This window comes from Molothrus aeneus, chromosome 10 (assembly GCF_037042795.1).
Source record: "Molothrus aeneus isolate 106 chromosome 10, BPBGC_Maene_1.0, whole genome shotgun sequence".
NCBI lineage: Eukaryota > Metazoa > Chordata > Aves > Passeriformes > Icteridae > Molothrus > Molothrus aeneus.
The window spans coordinates 2,534,392-2,552,992 of NC_089655.1; the positions used below are offsets into that span (position 1 = coordinate 2,534,392).

Consider the following 18,601-nt stretch of genomic DNA (forward strand, 5'->3'; position numbering starts at 1 on the left):
GCAAAATGCTGAAAATGATCATCATCAATAGCTGGTTTAATTATAATGGTTCTTCACATGCCTAAAAAGTCTGAATGGTTTGTAAGTGCACTGATTTTTCGTAATTAGATGAACCTGCCAACCAAGTATGCATACACTTTAATGTAAAGTATTCATGATTGATAGCTTACAGAAAATGAATAAAGTGAAAAAATGACCACTTCCTGGACATTGCCAGTCTTATAAAGAGTGTGTAAAAAGATTTCTCATTTGTGCTTTTTATCCAGAGAGGCTTTAGATCAGCATGACCCATGCACTATTTGAGCTAAAGCCATTCCAGCTTTGCAAGGTATGCAAGCAAGGATTCCATGACCTTTAAGGAGGCTCTGTATCATTTTTAGCTCCTCCACAACTTTCCATTCCCTGCTGCCTCCCTCTTCCTGTTACTTCAGAGTTCCTAGTCCCAGTTGTCTCCTCCTCAATCGAAATCCCAAGGGATTTTCTGTGCACTGCTGGTAAGACAGCAAGAAGCAGGTGCTCAGTAAGACCACTTTGATTCACAGCAGCTCCTGAAGAGGTGAAATGGGAACACCAGCTCCCCATGCTGGAGCAGAATTACACCACACAATTGTTCTCTGAAATTCAGAGGAAACAGCTCTTTTGTAGAAGAACAGGAACATCTGTCAGACATAGAGATATGAAGAGATATCTTTGATGGATGGCTACCAAGGGAAGAGGAAGCAAAGGCTGTCCCTGCACACTAATGTAGAAAGCAAATGAAAGAGGAAGAAAGGCAGCTCGAGGAACTCCTGTTTCAGCTGAAACCATGGCAGTATTGAGGGCATGCCTGGCATTAAGAAGGCCAGTGGAGAATTTGTCCTACCAAAAGCCCAGGGAAGAGGACAAGCCTCCCAACCCCAAACTTCAATAACTGCACTTGAGGGCTCTCCCTCACTACCAAGACAGACAGCCCAAGACAGACACCAGCAATGGAAATGCTAGCAAAGCAGGCAGAAAATAATTCAGTGTCTCCAAACACTGATGGTTTATGAAACCAAAAAGCCTTCTAGCCCAACATGAACATTCAGTTTGGGAACTTCAGTAAGAGACAGGAGGACTTCAGTGCTCCTCACAGCTGCCAAGAGCACCTGCACGTGCTTCACTGGAGCTGGGCATGGCACAGAGCTTTAGTGGGAAGCAGCAGTTAGGGACACAAACCACTGAGGCACTGAGGCTGGGAAAGACCCTTAAAATCAAGGCTGCCACCAAACCACATCCCTCAGAAGCAGCACAGCTCAGGCTGGAAGGTACTGCCTTAGACTACTGAAATTATTCACCCAGTACAGGTTCAGAGCTATATCTGGTTTATCTTTTTGATGGATGTTTCCATTAATAGTGCAGTTTCTGGAACTGCATTGTCCATGGGGAGAGAACCCCCAGGCCCTGGGGTTCCATGGGCCTGGAGACTGCCAGGCTCTCTGGAAATATTTCAGGACTGGCCATGTGTTCTTTATCTTTTTCTACTGCTCACAAACCCCAGATAATCCAGCTGTACAACTCGAGATAGAGGATCTGGGGTTTGCACTGCTTACCATTGAAGGAAATACTAAATTTTAGGGTATTTCACTGATCTTTCCAGAGACTGCAATAAACCATAGCTATAAAGATGTGCAGCTATTCTGGTGTAACAGTCATATGTGTGACTCCATGGTGTCTGCTTTTATTTTTGAATAGTATCTTCCTGTCCTTCACAAACATAGAGAAGTAAATACTTTGTTTATTTTCCTTGCTTTGCATTTCACTTTTATAGTGTGGCTTGTCCTCAGGTGGTACCTCAGGAGGCCATCAGGATGCTCCAGGCAGGGCCACCTCAGCCCTGCCAAGGTGCCCAGGCTGTGGGCAGCCGTGCTCCCAACTGCTCCATGGATGGACACCCCACCACCTCTGCAGGCAACCTGTGCCAGTGTCTGACCAGCAGCCATCAAAGCACCTGCCTTGCAGCACTCCAGCTCCATTTCTGGGAATCTTCTGGAAACTGAGGTTTTCTGGAAGTATTCTATCAGTAACCAATGTCCATCAATGCACTACACTTCCATAAAATGTAACATCCTTATAGTTCCTCTACTCCAAAATTCAACATCAAAAGGACGAGAAATAAACTCTGACAAACTTCTGGAACCTCCTTACTCTTGTATATTCCATGAACTCTCAGACATATTCCAAATACAAGATGTGCAGACCTATTTTTGCCATTTCAGATGCAAAATGGAATTTACATAGTTACACTGAAAAATATAATGCTACGTTATATATATATAATATTGGTGTGAAGAGCCAAGTAAAAAACCACTAAAAACAAACAAAATCAAGAAAGATAAGAGAAGCTTGGCTAGCATTACTTGCAAGATTTTCTAAGATACTGAGATCTAAATTGCCTAATGCACTGCTCTCTTTCAAGAGGGGACAAAAACTCCAGACAGAAAGATCAAAATACACAATGAGGTTCATCCAAAAACCCATGATCAAATGTGGAACTAACAATCAGACAACATATGTACAAATATATAAAATATACCCAGTACAATATATGCCCAGGGTGCATTTTATATATACAGAATACCTATACTCTCTATGTATTTTATAGGGAGTATAAGTATATATTTTATATAAGTATATATAAAACAGTATATATTTTATATGTTAAAATTTTAATTTTTAAAGCATTAATATGTATTTATATTTATATGTATATAATAAAATTTATAATATATGTATTTATATGTTCCCAACACTGATTAGGAGCAACCTAAATTTTAGAGAAAAATTTCATGGCAAGTCATATTTGAAATTTAATGGTGCCAGAAAATCAATACCATCTGAGGACAAGCCACATTATAAAAGTGAAATGCAAAGCAAGAAAAATAAACAAAGTATTTACTTCTCTGTGTTTGTGAAGGACAGGAAGATACTATTCAAAAATAAAAGCAGACACCATGGAGTCACACATATGACTGTTACACCAGAATAGCTGCACATCTTTATAGCTATGGTTTATTGCAGTCTCTGGAAAGATCAGTGAAATACCCTAAAATTTAGTATTTCCTTCAATGGTAAGCAGTGCAAACCCCAGATACTCTGTCTAGAGTTGTACAGCTGGATTATCTGGGGTTTGTGAGCAGTAGAAAAAGATAAAGAACACATGGCCAGTCCTGAAATATTTCCAGAGAGCCTGGCAGTCTCCAGGCCCATGGAACCCCAGGGCCTGGGGGTTCTCTCCCCATGGACAATGCAGTTCCAGAAACTGCACTATTAATGGAAACATCCATCAAAAAGATAAATCATATATAGCTCTGAACCTGTACTGGGTGAATAATTTCAGTAGTCTAAAGCAGTACCTATCACAAGTAAAAAGCATTATTTCAATAACCACTTAAATTGGCTGGATTTCAAAATGCTTACAAAAACATACAATTCCATAAATGTATCAGTAACTACATCAGTGCAGCAGCACATCTAAAGGCCAAAAATTATTGTATGATTTTCCAGTGAACATTTAGCATGGAGACAGCACAGAAGAGTTCAATTAGACGAGAAGCACGTTGTCTCACCTGCCACTTCGTAAAGAAGGCTCAGCTTTACCCCTTGAGTACCAGCCCCACACTGGAGGCCAGGCACATGGCTTAACCTTTAGCCTTCCTTCAAGCACAGATGAATTGTACACACATGCGTAACAAATCCAGGATTTTACTGCTTTGTGAATGACAGCATTAACTCCCTGAATGAAATCTGACCTCTGGCAGCCTGGCACAGCTGAGCCAAGCAGCTCTTGGTGCTGCCACCACACAGCTGTGACATCCAGGAGAGAGAAGGCCCATGCCTGCAAGGGCCAGCCTGCCTGGGACCACAGCAGGGCTCCAAAGGGAGCTGTGGGACAGGGCAAGCCAAGGTCACAGGGTGGTGAAGAACAACTTGATTGCATGAGTAAATATTTACCTGCAGCACAGTAAATGTGTGCCACACACCAGGGGAAGTGGGGTATGAGAAAAATGCTGGCATCAGCCAAAGAGGAGGAAGAGATGTGAACAAAGACTAACAACAAAGACTAACTAATGGAGTAGATCAAGGGGAGATCCTGCTTATGGGAAAGGAGGTTTCCTTTCCCTTCCCTTTAGGCCCCTTTCTGAGAGAGCACAGGCAATGGAGAACAAGCAGCATAAATGATGAACACTTTTCACTTATAAAGCACTTGACATCTCATTTCTCTTTCCAAATACTGACAGACAGCAAGGCACAACCCCTGTGCTAAGCACAGCAGTGCAGCAGCAAGCACCAGATCTGTGGCACAGAGGGAGGTGGGACAAGTGAGCCACAGCCCAGCTCCTAAACGAGCACCACATGATTAAAAGACATTTTAAACCACCTGGAGAACTACCTGGTTAATTTTTCTCCAGTCTTCACTAAGCTCAAAAGCCAGATTAACATGTAACTAGGATACACTTGAATTTCAGATTTTTGATTATAAAACAAATTTTCCAGTGTTAGAGGGCAAAATGTTTCATAATTGAACAAGACATTACTATTGTTTTACCTCTTTTACTTTGAAGAATATCTTCTATTTTGATTATAAAGAATGGACAGGAACACACACTGTCCAAGACTTAAACATCTTTATTACCTCCTTTGATTTTTTTGTTTCTGCTCAAAAAACATTAATGGTTGTAAATTTCAGCCTAAGCACTGAAAAAATGTGAGGAATTCTGCTCAAGCATAATTACACTTACAACTTCCAGGGAAAATTATTTATCTAATTTTCTTATAAATCTGTAATTCCAATTGTGCAACAAAACTGTCAAAGAGCATTCTCCATGTAGTAGCAAACTCAGTATAAGAAATGAAAGCATGTAAGAAAAGTAGGCAGTCCCTTAACCCAAATGGGTATTTTATAACCAATACTGGGTATTTAGCATGCTGACCCAGCACTGAAATTGCACCATTGACATGTGACAGGCTGCAAAAGCATATCCCTGGATCAAACAGCAACAATGACAAGATTACTGAGACACACTGTATTTTATACACATCCCATCACTAAAAATGTGAATTCATAAAAACAAGAACAACTTTTGCATCCTTCTCCCCTTTTAGCAATTTTTGTGCTTCATGTAGAGTGAGTTTTTCTATTTCTGTCCCACTACTAGCCCCAGAACTCACCCTGCCACCAGCACAGATTTCTTCTCCAAAGGAGGCTAAAAAGTTACACAGCAGAAAGGATCATCATAATATTAGGGATAATGAAAAAGATGCCTAAATATTGACATATGGGCATAAAGAAATGTTTGTTCTTTTCTAATAAAGGCCACTGTCCTTGAACTCCAAATTCACTCCAGTCATTTCCACAGACTGGACAGGAAGAGGGCACAAATTCAGGGTGTCTGCTCACAGAGCTGTGCCCTCAAAGATCTCATGACTGGTCCATAGGACATTGCAGAACTTTCTCCATCAAACCAGCAAACTTCCTGAGCTAAGGAGTCACAACCAGAGCCACCTTCCTGAAGTCTTGGCTTGCCAAGGAAACAAACACTTCCTGATGAATCTCTGCATGGAGATGTGGGCACTGGTGGTGTGGGTGCTGGGATTCATCAGCTCCTTTGTGAACAGCAAGGATGATGGGGAACAGCAGCACCATGCCCAGGCTCACTGCCCTGGATGTCAGGATTTAACCCTCCTCACACTTCACCTAGACAATGTGGGCTGCCTTTGTTCTCCTGCAGGCACAACGTGTCACCTTCTGTCTGACACAGGAAAAACCACTCCACAGGCTTAGCTTAGCATATTGCTTCTTGTCAGAGCAGCAGCCTCACAGAAATGAGGGCTTTCAAAAAGATGGAGGTGTGGGACCAAAGGCCAGCAAGAAGAAAAGGTAACACCCACCTCCAGCTGCAGCATCAGGAACACAGGCACACACCATGGGGTGAGCTGGTCTGCTCCCCATTAGGGGTCCCAGCAAAAAGAGGACACAAGAGAACACAGATTTTAAGACCAGGCCACATCTCCAGGAATTAATAATGAGGCCAAGATAAAGGAGGCAGTGCCAAGTCTCATCAGAATGCACCTATCCCTCCTCTCCTTACAGAAGGCTCTTTTAGAGATAGAATAGCAGCAGCAAATGAAAACCTTCCAGCCTTCACACAAGCCTGCAGAACAGAATGTAACATTTTTTTTTCTACAATAGGAGAGAAAAAGCATCAGAGCAAACTATTGTGGTACACTGCAAGACACCTGGAACATACCACATGGTGGCAAAGGGGTAGAAGATGCTAATTATTAAAGAATAGCAGAACTAAGATGGCAATTTAATTAAGACCCTTAGAAGTAATAGTGCCAAATCTAGGTGAAACTGAATGTAGAAGAGCTGGGCACACTCTGCTTAAAAGTATAGGTGAACATGAAAAGATTGTGACTAACTCCAATATGGGACTCAGTGGATGCCAAGAGTGGCACACAATAGTTAAATAATTCTGGGAGAGGCTCCAAGGAGGGTGCTCATCTCAACCTCAGCCACACAGTTCACCAGGTGATGAATTTCAGGTGGGATGGAGCTGCACACAGGATGAACTCTGAGGTCAGTTCCTGTAAAGCTGTAAAGAAGCCAGAGTGCCAGTTGAGAAGGAAATGACTGGGGCCAGATACACAGCCTGAAGTACAAGACACCCATGAAAAGGAAATTGCACTAGCACAGGAACTTCTCACATCTTACTGTGGGCTGAAGAAGAGGCAGCAAAGCCAAAATAGATTCTCTATCCATGAAGACACAAAGTTCTTCAGCTTCAGGAAGAGACACTTTGCTCTGTAAAGATTTGCATGGACAAGCAGAGACAGAACTACTTGTGCAGTAGTGAAGGCACTGTGGTGGTCACAAGACCAGAACACTGTACAGCTGTGAGCTGTTTATTAAAGGAATGCAATGTCCTCCAGTGCCAAATCATTTTAAATGTCATTATCAGCTGCCAGTGGCGTAAGCCAACCAGCCAACAGGACACACACCTGTTCAAAGGTACATAAATTACCCTTTATCAGAGTATAAACCACCAAAATAATTCCTAATTGTTTCAGTTTCGACAGCTGTAAATTCCCCCTTTCCCCCACTTTCAAATATAGTTTAGCAACTGGAACATCCCAACTGTACCTTTTCTGCCTTTTTGTCAGAGATGTCTTGTTTTTCTAGAACTGCCATGCTCTCCTTCAGGTTTTTCACTATGTCTGCAGGAGACTTGTGGGACTTGCCAAAGGGGAATGGCATGATTGCAAACCACAAGGTCTTCCTTCTGTGGCTCCTGCTTCACCTGGAAAAGGAGGAGAAAGAAAGTCCATCAAAAATAGAAACCCGAGTTCTGCATAACACACACAAAGAGAGAGCAGCAAAGGTATTCATACATGGAACAAATGATCCTTGACAGGTGAACTAGAGCTTGCCATGACAAACTTAAATACTTGTATTTCTATTTCTTTGGAAGTACAAGATACACATTGAAGAACTCACATTAAGATAATCATCTTATGCTTCAGGAGCAAATTGAAGAGTACATGAATTATATCCAAAGCCACATACTGCACACAGGCCCCATATGGGCAAGACTTACAAGGATCAATTATTCCAATTAGTGCTGTCAAGCCAAATGCCTTCTCCCACGAGGTGTTTGACACACAGCTCCTGGTGTCCCAGGCCCAGGTACATGCTTTTCCCCAGGTTCACTCCCTAATGACTTTGCAAATGCAAAGCAGACCCCAAGGTGTGCACCTTAGTGCAGGACCCACAGACACGAGCAGCAGCCTGTTCCTGTCACACACCTGGCATGCTCACATCTGTAACCATACTCAAATACAGTCTCAGCCTCACACATGGGAAATAAAATGTGACACCTAGCAGGGATACATACAGCACTTGAACACATTAAAACCAACACCTCATGTGTGTCTTTCTCAAAAAGATAAAACATGTCTTACAGGAGAAAGTTTCCTTCCCTAAAAATATCTGGCTCTTGAATCCAAATACATTTATTCTTCTGTATATTTACACAGATTTACTTTCACACATACACATACACATACTCTCTTCTGTGTACAAAATAGAAAAAGTACTACTGGAATAAAGGAGTGTACTGAAGCTTTTGTCACTAAACACATACACCCACATTTAAACATGAAGTATACTTCTACAACTCTAATCTAGCCAGAAGAGAACAGGAAATCCTCCATTAAAAATGCTGACAGAGCTACTTCTGCTAGACACAAAAGACAGCTGAAGCTGGCAGAGCTGAGCAGAGCCTGCACTGTCATTCCAGAGAAGGGGGATTACCCTGAAAGGCGAATTTCTATCTCCCTGCAGTGTCTGTGTGGTGAGGAACAAGCCAACTCTTACCAGTCCATGGTAAAGGATCTTATCTGACACAATGCACTTTGCTCCTTGATTATAATACCAGCTCACCCACCAGAACTCCACAACCTTACTCCTGATCTTACTCAACAGTTTTGATCAGGGATGAAAAATCCAAATGCAATGCTACTTTTGAGTTATTTTTATTTTTCAAACACATACGTTTGGTTGGCCCATGGGCAAAACTTTAAAGGGTAAGAACAGAAGAACGTGGATCTTCAGCCAAGTAAATTTCCATAAATAGAAATTTCAGGTAAGCGGTTACAGAGATCATACATTCACAGTTCCATGCCTACAAATGACTTAAAGCATAAGGTAGGTAGTTTTTAATTAGATTGCTTCCAGATAGAAGTATCAGCAGGAAGGCTGAAACAAGACCTTCCACCAGCCATTTCCATTCTCTAACAGATCACAAGGACTTTCTGTTGCATTTATTTTCTAGTATATGTCATTACAGTAACCTCTCATTCACAATCTGCATAAAGAAGGGTCTGTAACACTGAAATTACAAAAGCAAGAGATAAAAAGAGATCAAAAAGTGCCCACAGGTCTTTCTTTTGACAAGAGAATTCTATGCCTCAAACTTGATCACAGCTGGCAGAACAGAAACCTACAGCTAAGCAAAGCACCACTACTGACTGTTATTTAATGTAATGAAAATACAATGGCATTTAAAACAATATTTAAGGAAAATTGTGGTATTTTCACACTGGATTTTTTTTCCTAGAAAGAGGAAGTGTGAAAATAAACACAATTTCCCCACAACATAGATGACACACCTCAAGCATCACAGCAACATTTTAAATGTTCTCTTTATCTCTCCCTTTGACTACTACTCTGCCAAATGGAGATGAGCCCTAAAAACAAATATGGATTCTTCCATGTTTGTATATCAGCACTGACAGTAACAGTATTTAACAACTACTCTGCCTATTCATTCTGGGTGATGGCTATACCCATGTAACAGAGAAGGAGTGGCTCATCCAAAAACCCATGATCAACAGTGGAACTAACAATCAGACAACATATGTACAAATATATCAAATATATCCCAGTACAAAGAGAAATTGCCAGTCTTGATTCCTTGGATTAGGCATTAAAACAGAAGCAAATCCACTAGGAGTCAAAACAGCTGAGAGAGCAAAAACATCTGGAACCACAAAATCTGGTATGACAGCAATATACAAATAAAATAAATCAAACCAAAGAAAACCGCCCTGCACATTTAATTTCTGGATCAGAACTATACTACTCCCAGAGTCTAAAAGACTACATGGATAACACAAAACCTATGGAAATACAGGATATTGATAAACAACTGTCCTCATGTGTGCCAAAGGTCTAGGTTTGCAAAACTTGATTTGCCTCTAGACAGTGCCCATTTTTTTTCTTTAAATTAACAATAGTCTGTAGCTTTGATTTATTCCTAAAACCTTCCAGGTTCTGTGTAAATCAGATACACATACATGCATACCCAAGTCATAACAAGCTTCACTCTATATACCAGCATATCTAGTAGAAAATAATCAATTAATAACAGCTCACCAGTATACATTCATATTAAACATTTTCTCCCAATCCAGGTAAGTTCCTGTATGAACCTCTCATAAGCAATTTAGAAAAATCAGGAATGACTGTCAGCACCACTAAGAAGGAAAATCTACATCCTTGATTACTGAAGATGACATTTTGCCTCAAGGTATTTCTTTTATTATATAAAATGGAGTAAATACACTGTTTATGCCATTTCAGTTTTATTACTGGAAGGAATGCAATGGCACTGCTGGGAACATCACCTGGGGCCTCAAGACTGAAGATCCCACAAACCCTGAAGCAAAATTCTGTTACTGAAAAACCTGGGCTACATCCTGCCAAAAAAAGGAAAAAAAAAAAGAAAAAAAAGGAGAAAAAAATAAAAGAAAAAAAAAGAAAAAAAAAAAAAGAAAGCAAGCAGGAGCAGTGCTTTGTCTCAAAGCTGTACTTCATGCAGGAGAACACAGCCAGGCTGTTCCTTTTTCAGCCCAGCAAAACTACCCCAGCAGCACTCTGGACACAATAGACAATGCCAACATCTGTGAGGGATCGGAAAGAGCTGCCACCACCACATCTGCAACACAACACAAAAAGGGAACAACATCAAATGACATTTTCTGTAAATAAGAATAGGCCTTACATCATGTCAAATGATAACTGATTCACAATACTAGCACCTGGTTGCCTTGCAGATTTAGGATAAAACATTGATTGTGGCTAAACAAAGGATCATAGGATTCCTGAAGGGTTAAACTGCCACAAGTCCATGGGCAGCTCTGTGCTCTGCTGGGCTGCTTTGCTTCATCTTCCCTTCCCAGAAACCTCACCTCCATCATTTGTTACAAGAGACCACGGACAATATTATACCAACCTCAGGTTTCCCAGGCATGCCTTTTATTTCACCAGTATTCAAGCAGGTTAAAGGTACAAAATTTAAGGTCCTCAAAGCATTGGGGTCCCAGCCACAAACAGAAATGTGATGTTACCAATGCACCATGTAACAACAACATGGCACAAGGCCAACCATGCAGAGCTCGAGGTTCCACTGACACACTCAGGCACTCTGGGACATTGGGGCTTTTGTGATAAGCAGAGATAGAGCCCCACTGTTGCAGTAGTATATAACTTCCAGCTCTGTCAATGCACCAGGCAGCCATGCAGTTTGCTTTATCTGTAAGGCTTTGTAATTTTTGATTCACTGGATTGCCACACAATCAATAATGTCTGATTTAAATCTAATGCATTCTATATATAAGATTTCAAAGTGTCTGCTGAAGAAAAAAGAAACAAAAACCAGCATTTTTCTGTGAGGACAACCCTCCAGCAGAAAAAGAAATGCCACAGGAAAAAATACAGAAGCGTGATAAACGAATTCCTTTTCTTTAATTAATTTAAATTCTCTAAAGAATAAATACATGTAGCTGAGCTTTTTTTGTTTGAAGGGTCAGAAAATATGTTACCTCTAGAAGAGAAGTGTGTGCCACCATTTAAACCCTGATTGCTTACTAGAAGAAATGGGTTTTTTTCTGTTGTAGGAAGTAAGTTTTTGTTACCATGAGATGCCTGCATTACTATTTTCAGAACAATAAGAAATGGTACAATTACACTCCTGACTGCACTAACATGTGTAGTTTCTCCACAGACAAATGAATTTGTGGCACCCAAGTCTCACCAGCACAGACTTTGAAAGGGAAGAAGGGAAAGGGATTAAATTGAATGGAAAGCCATACAGTACCATAAGCAAGGACACAAAGACAAACTCAAGCCTTTTTACTTTATACATACCATGAATTTACCACAACACAAAGCTTAAGCTTTTTTTCTCTCTGCACAGAATTATAATCCATAAAGAAAGCATTATTTAAATATCCACATAGATTCCAGCTCCAGAAAGCAAACCACCTATCCCCATGCAAAATGCTCCTTAACTAATGTACAAAAGCCCCACATTTCCAATTCTGTGAAACAAACAGGTGCAATAAACTCAATCCTTATTCTATTGTGGCCCTCATCATTTAATTGCACTATATTAACTCCTGAGCTGCATCTTTCTGCCTTGTTTATACACATCAAGAGTTTAAGGTGACTGCTTTTACAAGCTCCTAATGAGGAAAAGAGGAGGAAAAAACCCTTCAGCTATTTCCTGGCTGCAATTGCACATGTTTAGAAACTCCAAGCCTAGTGAGAGAGCCCATGGAACATCCATTTCATGTGCACATAAGAAGAAAACTGCTGCAGATCAAACAAAACCAACATAATTTTAGTAAGGCCAAATAATTCCCAGTAAGGTTGCCCAGGGCAGATGAGCCAAGCCCGGAGCTGAAGGAGAGGTCCCACCTCCCACAGCCCCCAGCACCCCTTCCCCTGTTCATGGGCCATCCAGGAGCTGAGCCACTCACCAGGCTACCAGAAAACTAACATGCAAAAGGAAAAGAAACAATGAGTAGTGTAGGGAAGGTAGAAAAACCATCCCTTTGAGCAGCAAGTAGCTGTCAGTCAGCTCCCTCAGCTCCTGATCTCTCCAGAGGAGCACTTCATGGTGAGGCTGGAGCCAAATCAACAGCAGGGCTGGAGGGGCAAGGTCACTTTCCATCAGTTATTTTGAGAAGCCTGATATTTGTCCCAGTGCCCAGAGTGCTGACTGATCCGACCAAAATGGCAGAAGACAAAGCCAACAAAAATGAGAGACAAGAAATAAAGATTCTGAAAGGTTTTTAAGACAAAGCACACAAAGCACCTGAGCTGTGAGCCTCAGCCAGCCCGAGGAGGGGATGAGGAGAGGCTGAGGCAGTCATGAGGGAAGGGCACAGCAGCTTCTCCTCCTCCAACAGACAGAGGGAAGCTGCCAACTCCTATCCTGAAATCATATCATGTGTCAATTACCTTCCACAGGGCTAGTAACACATGGGAGAATGGCTTAAGCAAACACACTTAAATAAACTAATCAGTCTACAAAGGCAAAACACCAAGTTTCACAATAAACAGTTGGGGGTTGCACTGTAAGTGGATTTTTAATTGACAATTTATCAGCCTATTACTGACACGGCATGTTGTATCTTGCTAAAAAGGGGCACACTGTTATTAAAAAAATATAATGCAGCAAGCTCATGTTTGTATTGATAGACCTGACGTCCCTCACAACTCACTCTTTTGCTGAATGCTTCTTGATTAACAGGGATCATTAAACCAGTATTGAAAACAATAACATAAATCAGTTTTCTTGAGGTGTAATTGCTACAAGGGGCTGTTAGCTCAGCTAGAATTCACCACTGTGAAGTCTGGTTGGAATGATAAAACCAGGAACAGATCGAGAAATTATGCATTTTTAAAAGCACTGTCTCACTCAGACATGCCCAGCATCCCAAAGGAAGACTGACAGCCATGCCTTTGATCCAAGAACCATTTTTTATGCAAGCTACCATGCTCCTTGTGAAAAAAAAAACTTGAGTACTTCAAAGCCAGAAGCGACACCTTATTAGCTATTCAGCCTCTTGTACAAGATTATGAAATGTCACAGCTCTCAGGGTATTCAGGAGCTGAAGTTCCTGCCTGTGCTTCGTCCCAGACACGTGCAAGACAGTAGCCAGGTGCCACTGGGAAGCAGCTGGAATATTGCTGCCAGCTCATCACTGCAAATCCCTGCCCAGAGCACAATTCCTGAAAGGCCTTACCACTTGTGAGGGCACAAGTGCAGTCACCAAGGGCAGCAGCCATCACTTCCTTCAGTGGGTTATTTCAGTTGAGTACTCACATTCCTCACTGAACATTCTTGTACATTTTTCATGTGCTGGGTTCTACTCCATCTTTCAGTATCCTCATTCTGGATGCATGGTTTCCCACTAGATTAAAAGATTTAAAGTAGTTCTTTTCTTTTGGATCCGTTAAATGAATTGAAACCCAACAGCCTCTCATCCAAAACATGTGTCTAGCAGAGTTTATTAATACAAGCTCACCTGCAAAACTTTCCTATCCCAAAGGAAATGAGACTGATAAAGAGCAGGAGCCACACCACAATGAACTGCTCTGTGCAGCCATGGGAGAGCATGGCTCTGCTTGTAAATGATAATTACTGGCAAAATTTAACAGTATAGTTCAGGTCTAAGGCATTTTTGCTATCCTCTAAATACTTCCACACACTTTTTCAGTATTTCTTCCAACATAACTTTAAAATGTGGATCAAAGAATTACACCAATGATCTGTTTGGATCTGTTGTGATATTGATAATTTTGTGAGGAATATCATTCATACATACAAGTTTTCCTGAAGGACAGGCATGTTCATCTCATACTTGCCATGTCCCACCCAGCACAGAACATTAGCATCTTTCTAAAAATTCACCATTAACTTATTCTATCAAGTCTGCAGCACACAAAAGCTTTAATGTGATTCAAAAACAGTTTCACAACTCTGCATCACAGAATTATTTGTAGTGTGACCCACTTAAAGATTAAAATGGAAAAAAAAATCCCCTCTTTAAAAATGGCAACTTAATTCAAGGAAAAATTAAAATCATGAAGAAAAAATTTCCTCCTGTAACACAGAAGAACGGTGAAGTGAACAAAAAAAAATTAATTCAATGGATTAAAAAAAAAGGTAACATTGGAAAATAAATTTCTACATAAACATGAAATTAATAATGCAACATAGCTTCTTACTTTCTGAATATTTCCAAATAATTAAAACCCTGGCAGTTCATAGCCCTGCTTGTTTCTTTAGCACCAAATGCCATCTGATTCCTTTCATTAAGCAGGCTTCTCTCTTGCCATTCAATTAATTTACTGATCCTTCTGCCTCTCCAAGAGCCTCCTTCTCCAGCAGACACCTGCACCATGCAGGAAAAAGAAGAGGGCAGCCACTGCCACTGGGCTCCACCAGCTCACTGCAGCCCCTAACACCACATTACACTCTGTGACTTGGAGATTGCTCAAGAAATTGCAGTTTAACACACAGATACAGAAATGTGAAGTAGAAACTGATTTTAAATAGCACTGCTGCTTGTAAGGGGCTTCTGCATAAGCAGAAAAGCCTGTTAATACCAAAGCTCAGAATGTGAGATCCCAGCCTGTCTCCATGCAGAAGGAAATCTTATGACTCAGCTTCTTTCCCTGGTGTGCTGTTTAGAGTTACCCCACCCATCCATTCCCCCACAAACCTTTCTGCTATATTGCAATATGGTATACAGACAGGCATGTGAATGCCTCACCCATTCCTTGGGAAGTATATTTAAAAATTAATGAAAACAATAATAATCCTACATCTCATCACAAAAAACAACTACTCTCTCTAGCACACTGGGCACAAAAAGCCAAAGAACTTACCTGGAGCTTCAAGGAAAGCTGTCAGACAATACGCCCACTTCTGGCCTGGCAGAAGCTGAAACAATTTTCTCCTAACCCGGTATCCAGTCAATCCCCTGTTGGCTCAGTTGCCCAAACTGCATCATCACAAACCCCAGAATATTTGTTACATGACAAAAAATGCTGCAACTCTGTACGTGCCATTCTACCCACCCTTGGAAGCAAAAATGCAAAGCAAGAATCTCCTTTGGAACTATTTCTAGTGCTTTGCAGTTATTATTCCCATTCCTTTCCAGAGGTTCTCTTTGTACCAGATTTTCTGATCTACATCTATGGGTCAATGTTGAGACTGAAGCAGTGGCAAAAGTGGAGGCAGAAGGACACTGCAGTTTCATTTCTGATTTATTTCACATCGTGAAATACAGCCCGGAGTTCACACGTTCCAAGAACTCAACTGAGCCGAGTGTGAGAAACCCCCGAGGTGAAGGACAGGAAAACCAGCACCACACACAGCGTCAGCACCACACACAACACCGGCACCACACACGCACAGCACCGGCACCACACACGACACCGGCACCACACACACGCACAACACCGGCAACACACACGACACCGGCACCACACACGACACCGGCACCACACACGCACGGCACCGGCACCACACACGCACAACACCGGCACCACACACGCACAACACCGGCACCACACACGCACAACCCCGGCACCACACACTCACAACCCCGGCACTACACACAACACCGGCACCACACACGCACAACACCGGCACCACACACGCACAACACCGGCACCACACACACACACAACACGGGCAACACACACGACACCGGCACCACACACGACACCGGCACCACACACGCACGGCACCGGCACCACACACGCACAACCCCGGCACCACACACGCACAACACCAGCACCACACACAGCGTCAGCACCACGCACAACACCGGCACCACACACACGCACAACACCGGCACCACACACGCACCTCGCCGGCACCACACACGCACGGCGCCGGCACCACACACGCACGGCGCCGGCACCACACACGACACCGGCACCACGCACGCACAACCCCGGCACCACACACGCACGGCACCGTCACCACACACGCACAACCTCGGCACCACACGCGCACAACCCCGGCACCACGCACAACACCGGCACCACACACGCACAACACCGGCACCACACACGCACAACACCGGCACCACACACAGCGTCAGCACCACGCACAACACGGGCACCACACACGCACGGCACCGGCAACACACACGCACAACACCGGCAACACACACGCACAACACCGGCAACACACACACAACACCGGCAACACACACACACAACACCAGCACCACACACAGCGTCAGCACCACGCACAACACCGGCACCACACACGCACAACACCGGCACCACACACGCACAACACGGGCACCACACACACGCACAACACGGGCACCACACACACAACACGGGCACCACACACACACAACACGGGCACCACACGCACAACACCGGCACCACACACGCACAACACCGGCACCACACACGCACAACACCGGCACCACACACGCACAACACCGGCACCACACACGCACAACACGGGCACCACACACACAACACGGGCACCACACACGCACAACACGGGCACCACACACGCACAACACGGGCACCACACACGCACAACACCGGCACCACACACACACACAACACGGGCACCACACACACACAACACGGGCACCACACACGCACAACACGGGCACCACACACGCACAACACGGGCACCACACACGCACAACACCGGCACCACACACGCACAACAGCGGCACCACACACACACACAACACCACACACAACAGCGGCACCACACACACGCACAACAGCGGCACCACACACACGCACAACAGCGGCACCACACACACGCACAACAGCGGCACCACACACACGCACAACACCGGCACCACACACACGCACAACACCGGCACCACACACACGCACAACACCGGCACCACACACACGCACAACACCGGCACCACACACACGCACAACACCGGCACCACACACACGCACAACACCGGCACCACACACACACACAACACCGGCACCACACACACACAACACCGGCACCACACACACGCACAACACCGGCACCACACACAACAGGCTGGGGGAAAACATCACTTTAAGCACAAGCAGATCACATAAGGAAGGAGGGTGAGAATCCCAAGTACCAGCACAAGGGAGGTGCATGTGCACTTTCAGCGCCTTCTGAACAGAAATTGAGAACAATGAAACTGCAAGAACAGGTCTGGGGATGCTCCAGCCACAATCCTCTAAGGCACAATTTTCTTTAGAGGATATTCTCTCAAACAAACACCTACACTCAGTAAAGCCATTCTCTACTAGCACAAATTCACTGGGTTGGAAAAGACCTTCAAGATCATCAACTCCAACCCAGCCCCAACACCTCCACTAAACCCTGGCACCCAGTGCCACATCCAGTCTGGTTTTAAACACATCCAGGGATGGTGACTCCACCACCTCCCAGGCAGGCCATTCCAGTGCTTTATCACTCTTTCCATGCAAACCTTTTTCCTAATATCCAACCTGTGCTTCCCCTGACACAGCTTCAGACTGCATCCACTGGTTCTGTCTGTTGCTGCCTGAAGGAAGAGACCAACCCCACCTGAGCACAGCCACATTTCAGGGAACTGTAGCAATAACAAAGCTAGGGGAAAAAAAACATAATTAATGAACTATTTACCCAAATACAATTTCAATAAGAAGTGTATCACTTTTAAAACTAACTTCAAAGAAATTCAACAGTATTTTTCCCATGGTTTCTTTACTTTCTTTGGAGACCATATTCTGTGGCCTGCTAGTAACTTCTAATGTTCAATCCAAGTTTTTTAAAATGTAACACAACATAGCTTTTCATCTAATGTACCGTAAGATGAACACATTTTTAACAAACATAACCTACAAAGTAAGATCACTTAAAGAACAATATTAAAGCACTAACATTATGAGCAGTAAAGCAGTGACTGTGACATAGGTCAGGAACATCCTAAAAACACTGACTTAGGAACTGGGAAGAACACCAAGGAGTATCCCTCTTCCCACAGTGATTACTACTGGTCCCTGCCACAGGCAGCATGGCATGAACTCCATCCATCTCTGCTTCACCACACTCTGTGAGAGAAGGCTTTCCTTCCAAAATAATCCCTTTGGGAGCTCACAATGAAAGACTCTGTAGGTTACACTACGGTGGAGCTCACCTCAGCTCCACAAGGAACAAACCAGCTGGGATGACAGGCAATCAAACAGAGCTTATCT

The 18,601-nt window shown here is 43.3% G+C and overlaps 1 protein-coding gene across 1 annotated transcript in view; it reads right to left on the minus strand.

Annotated features, from left to right (window-relative positions):
* The window catches only part of CAB39 (calcium binding protein 39), a 45,650-nt gene that overhangs the window by 14,325 nt on the left and 12,724 nt on the right, over positions 1-18,601 (minus strand). Inside the window, exon 2 of the mRNA XM_066556697.1 lies at positions 7,166-7,322. Within this exon, the coding sequence (XP_066412794.1) occupies positions 7,166-7,279 (114 nt within the window). The 5' untranslated portion in view covers positions 7,280-7,322. The remainder of the gene's footprint in view (positions 1-7,165; positions 7,323-18,601) is intronic.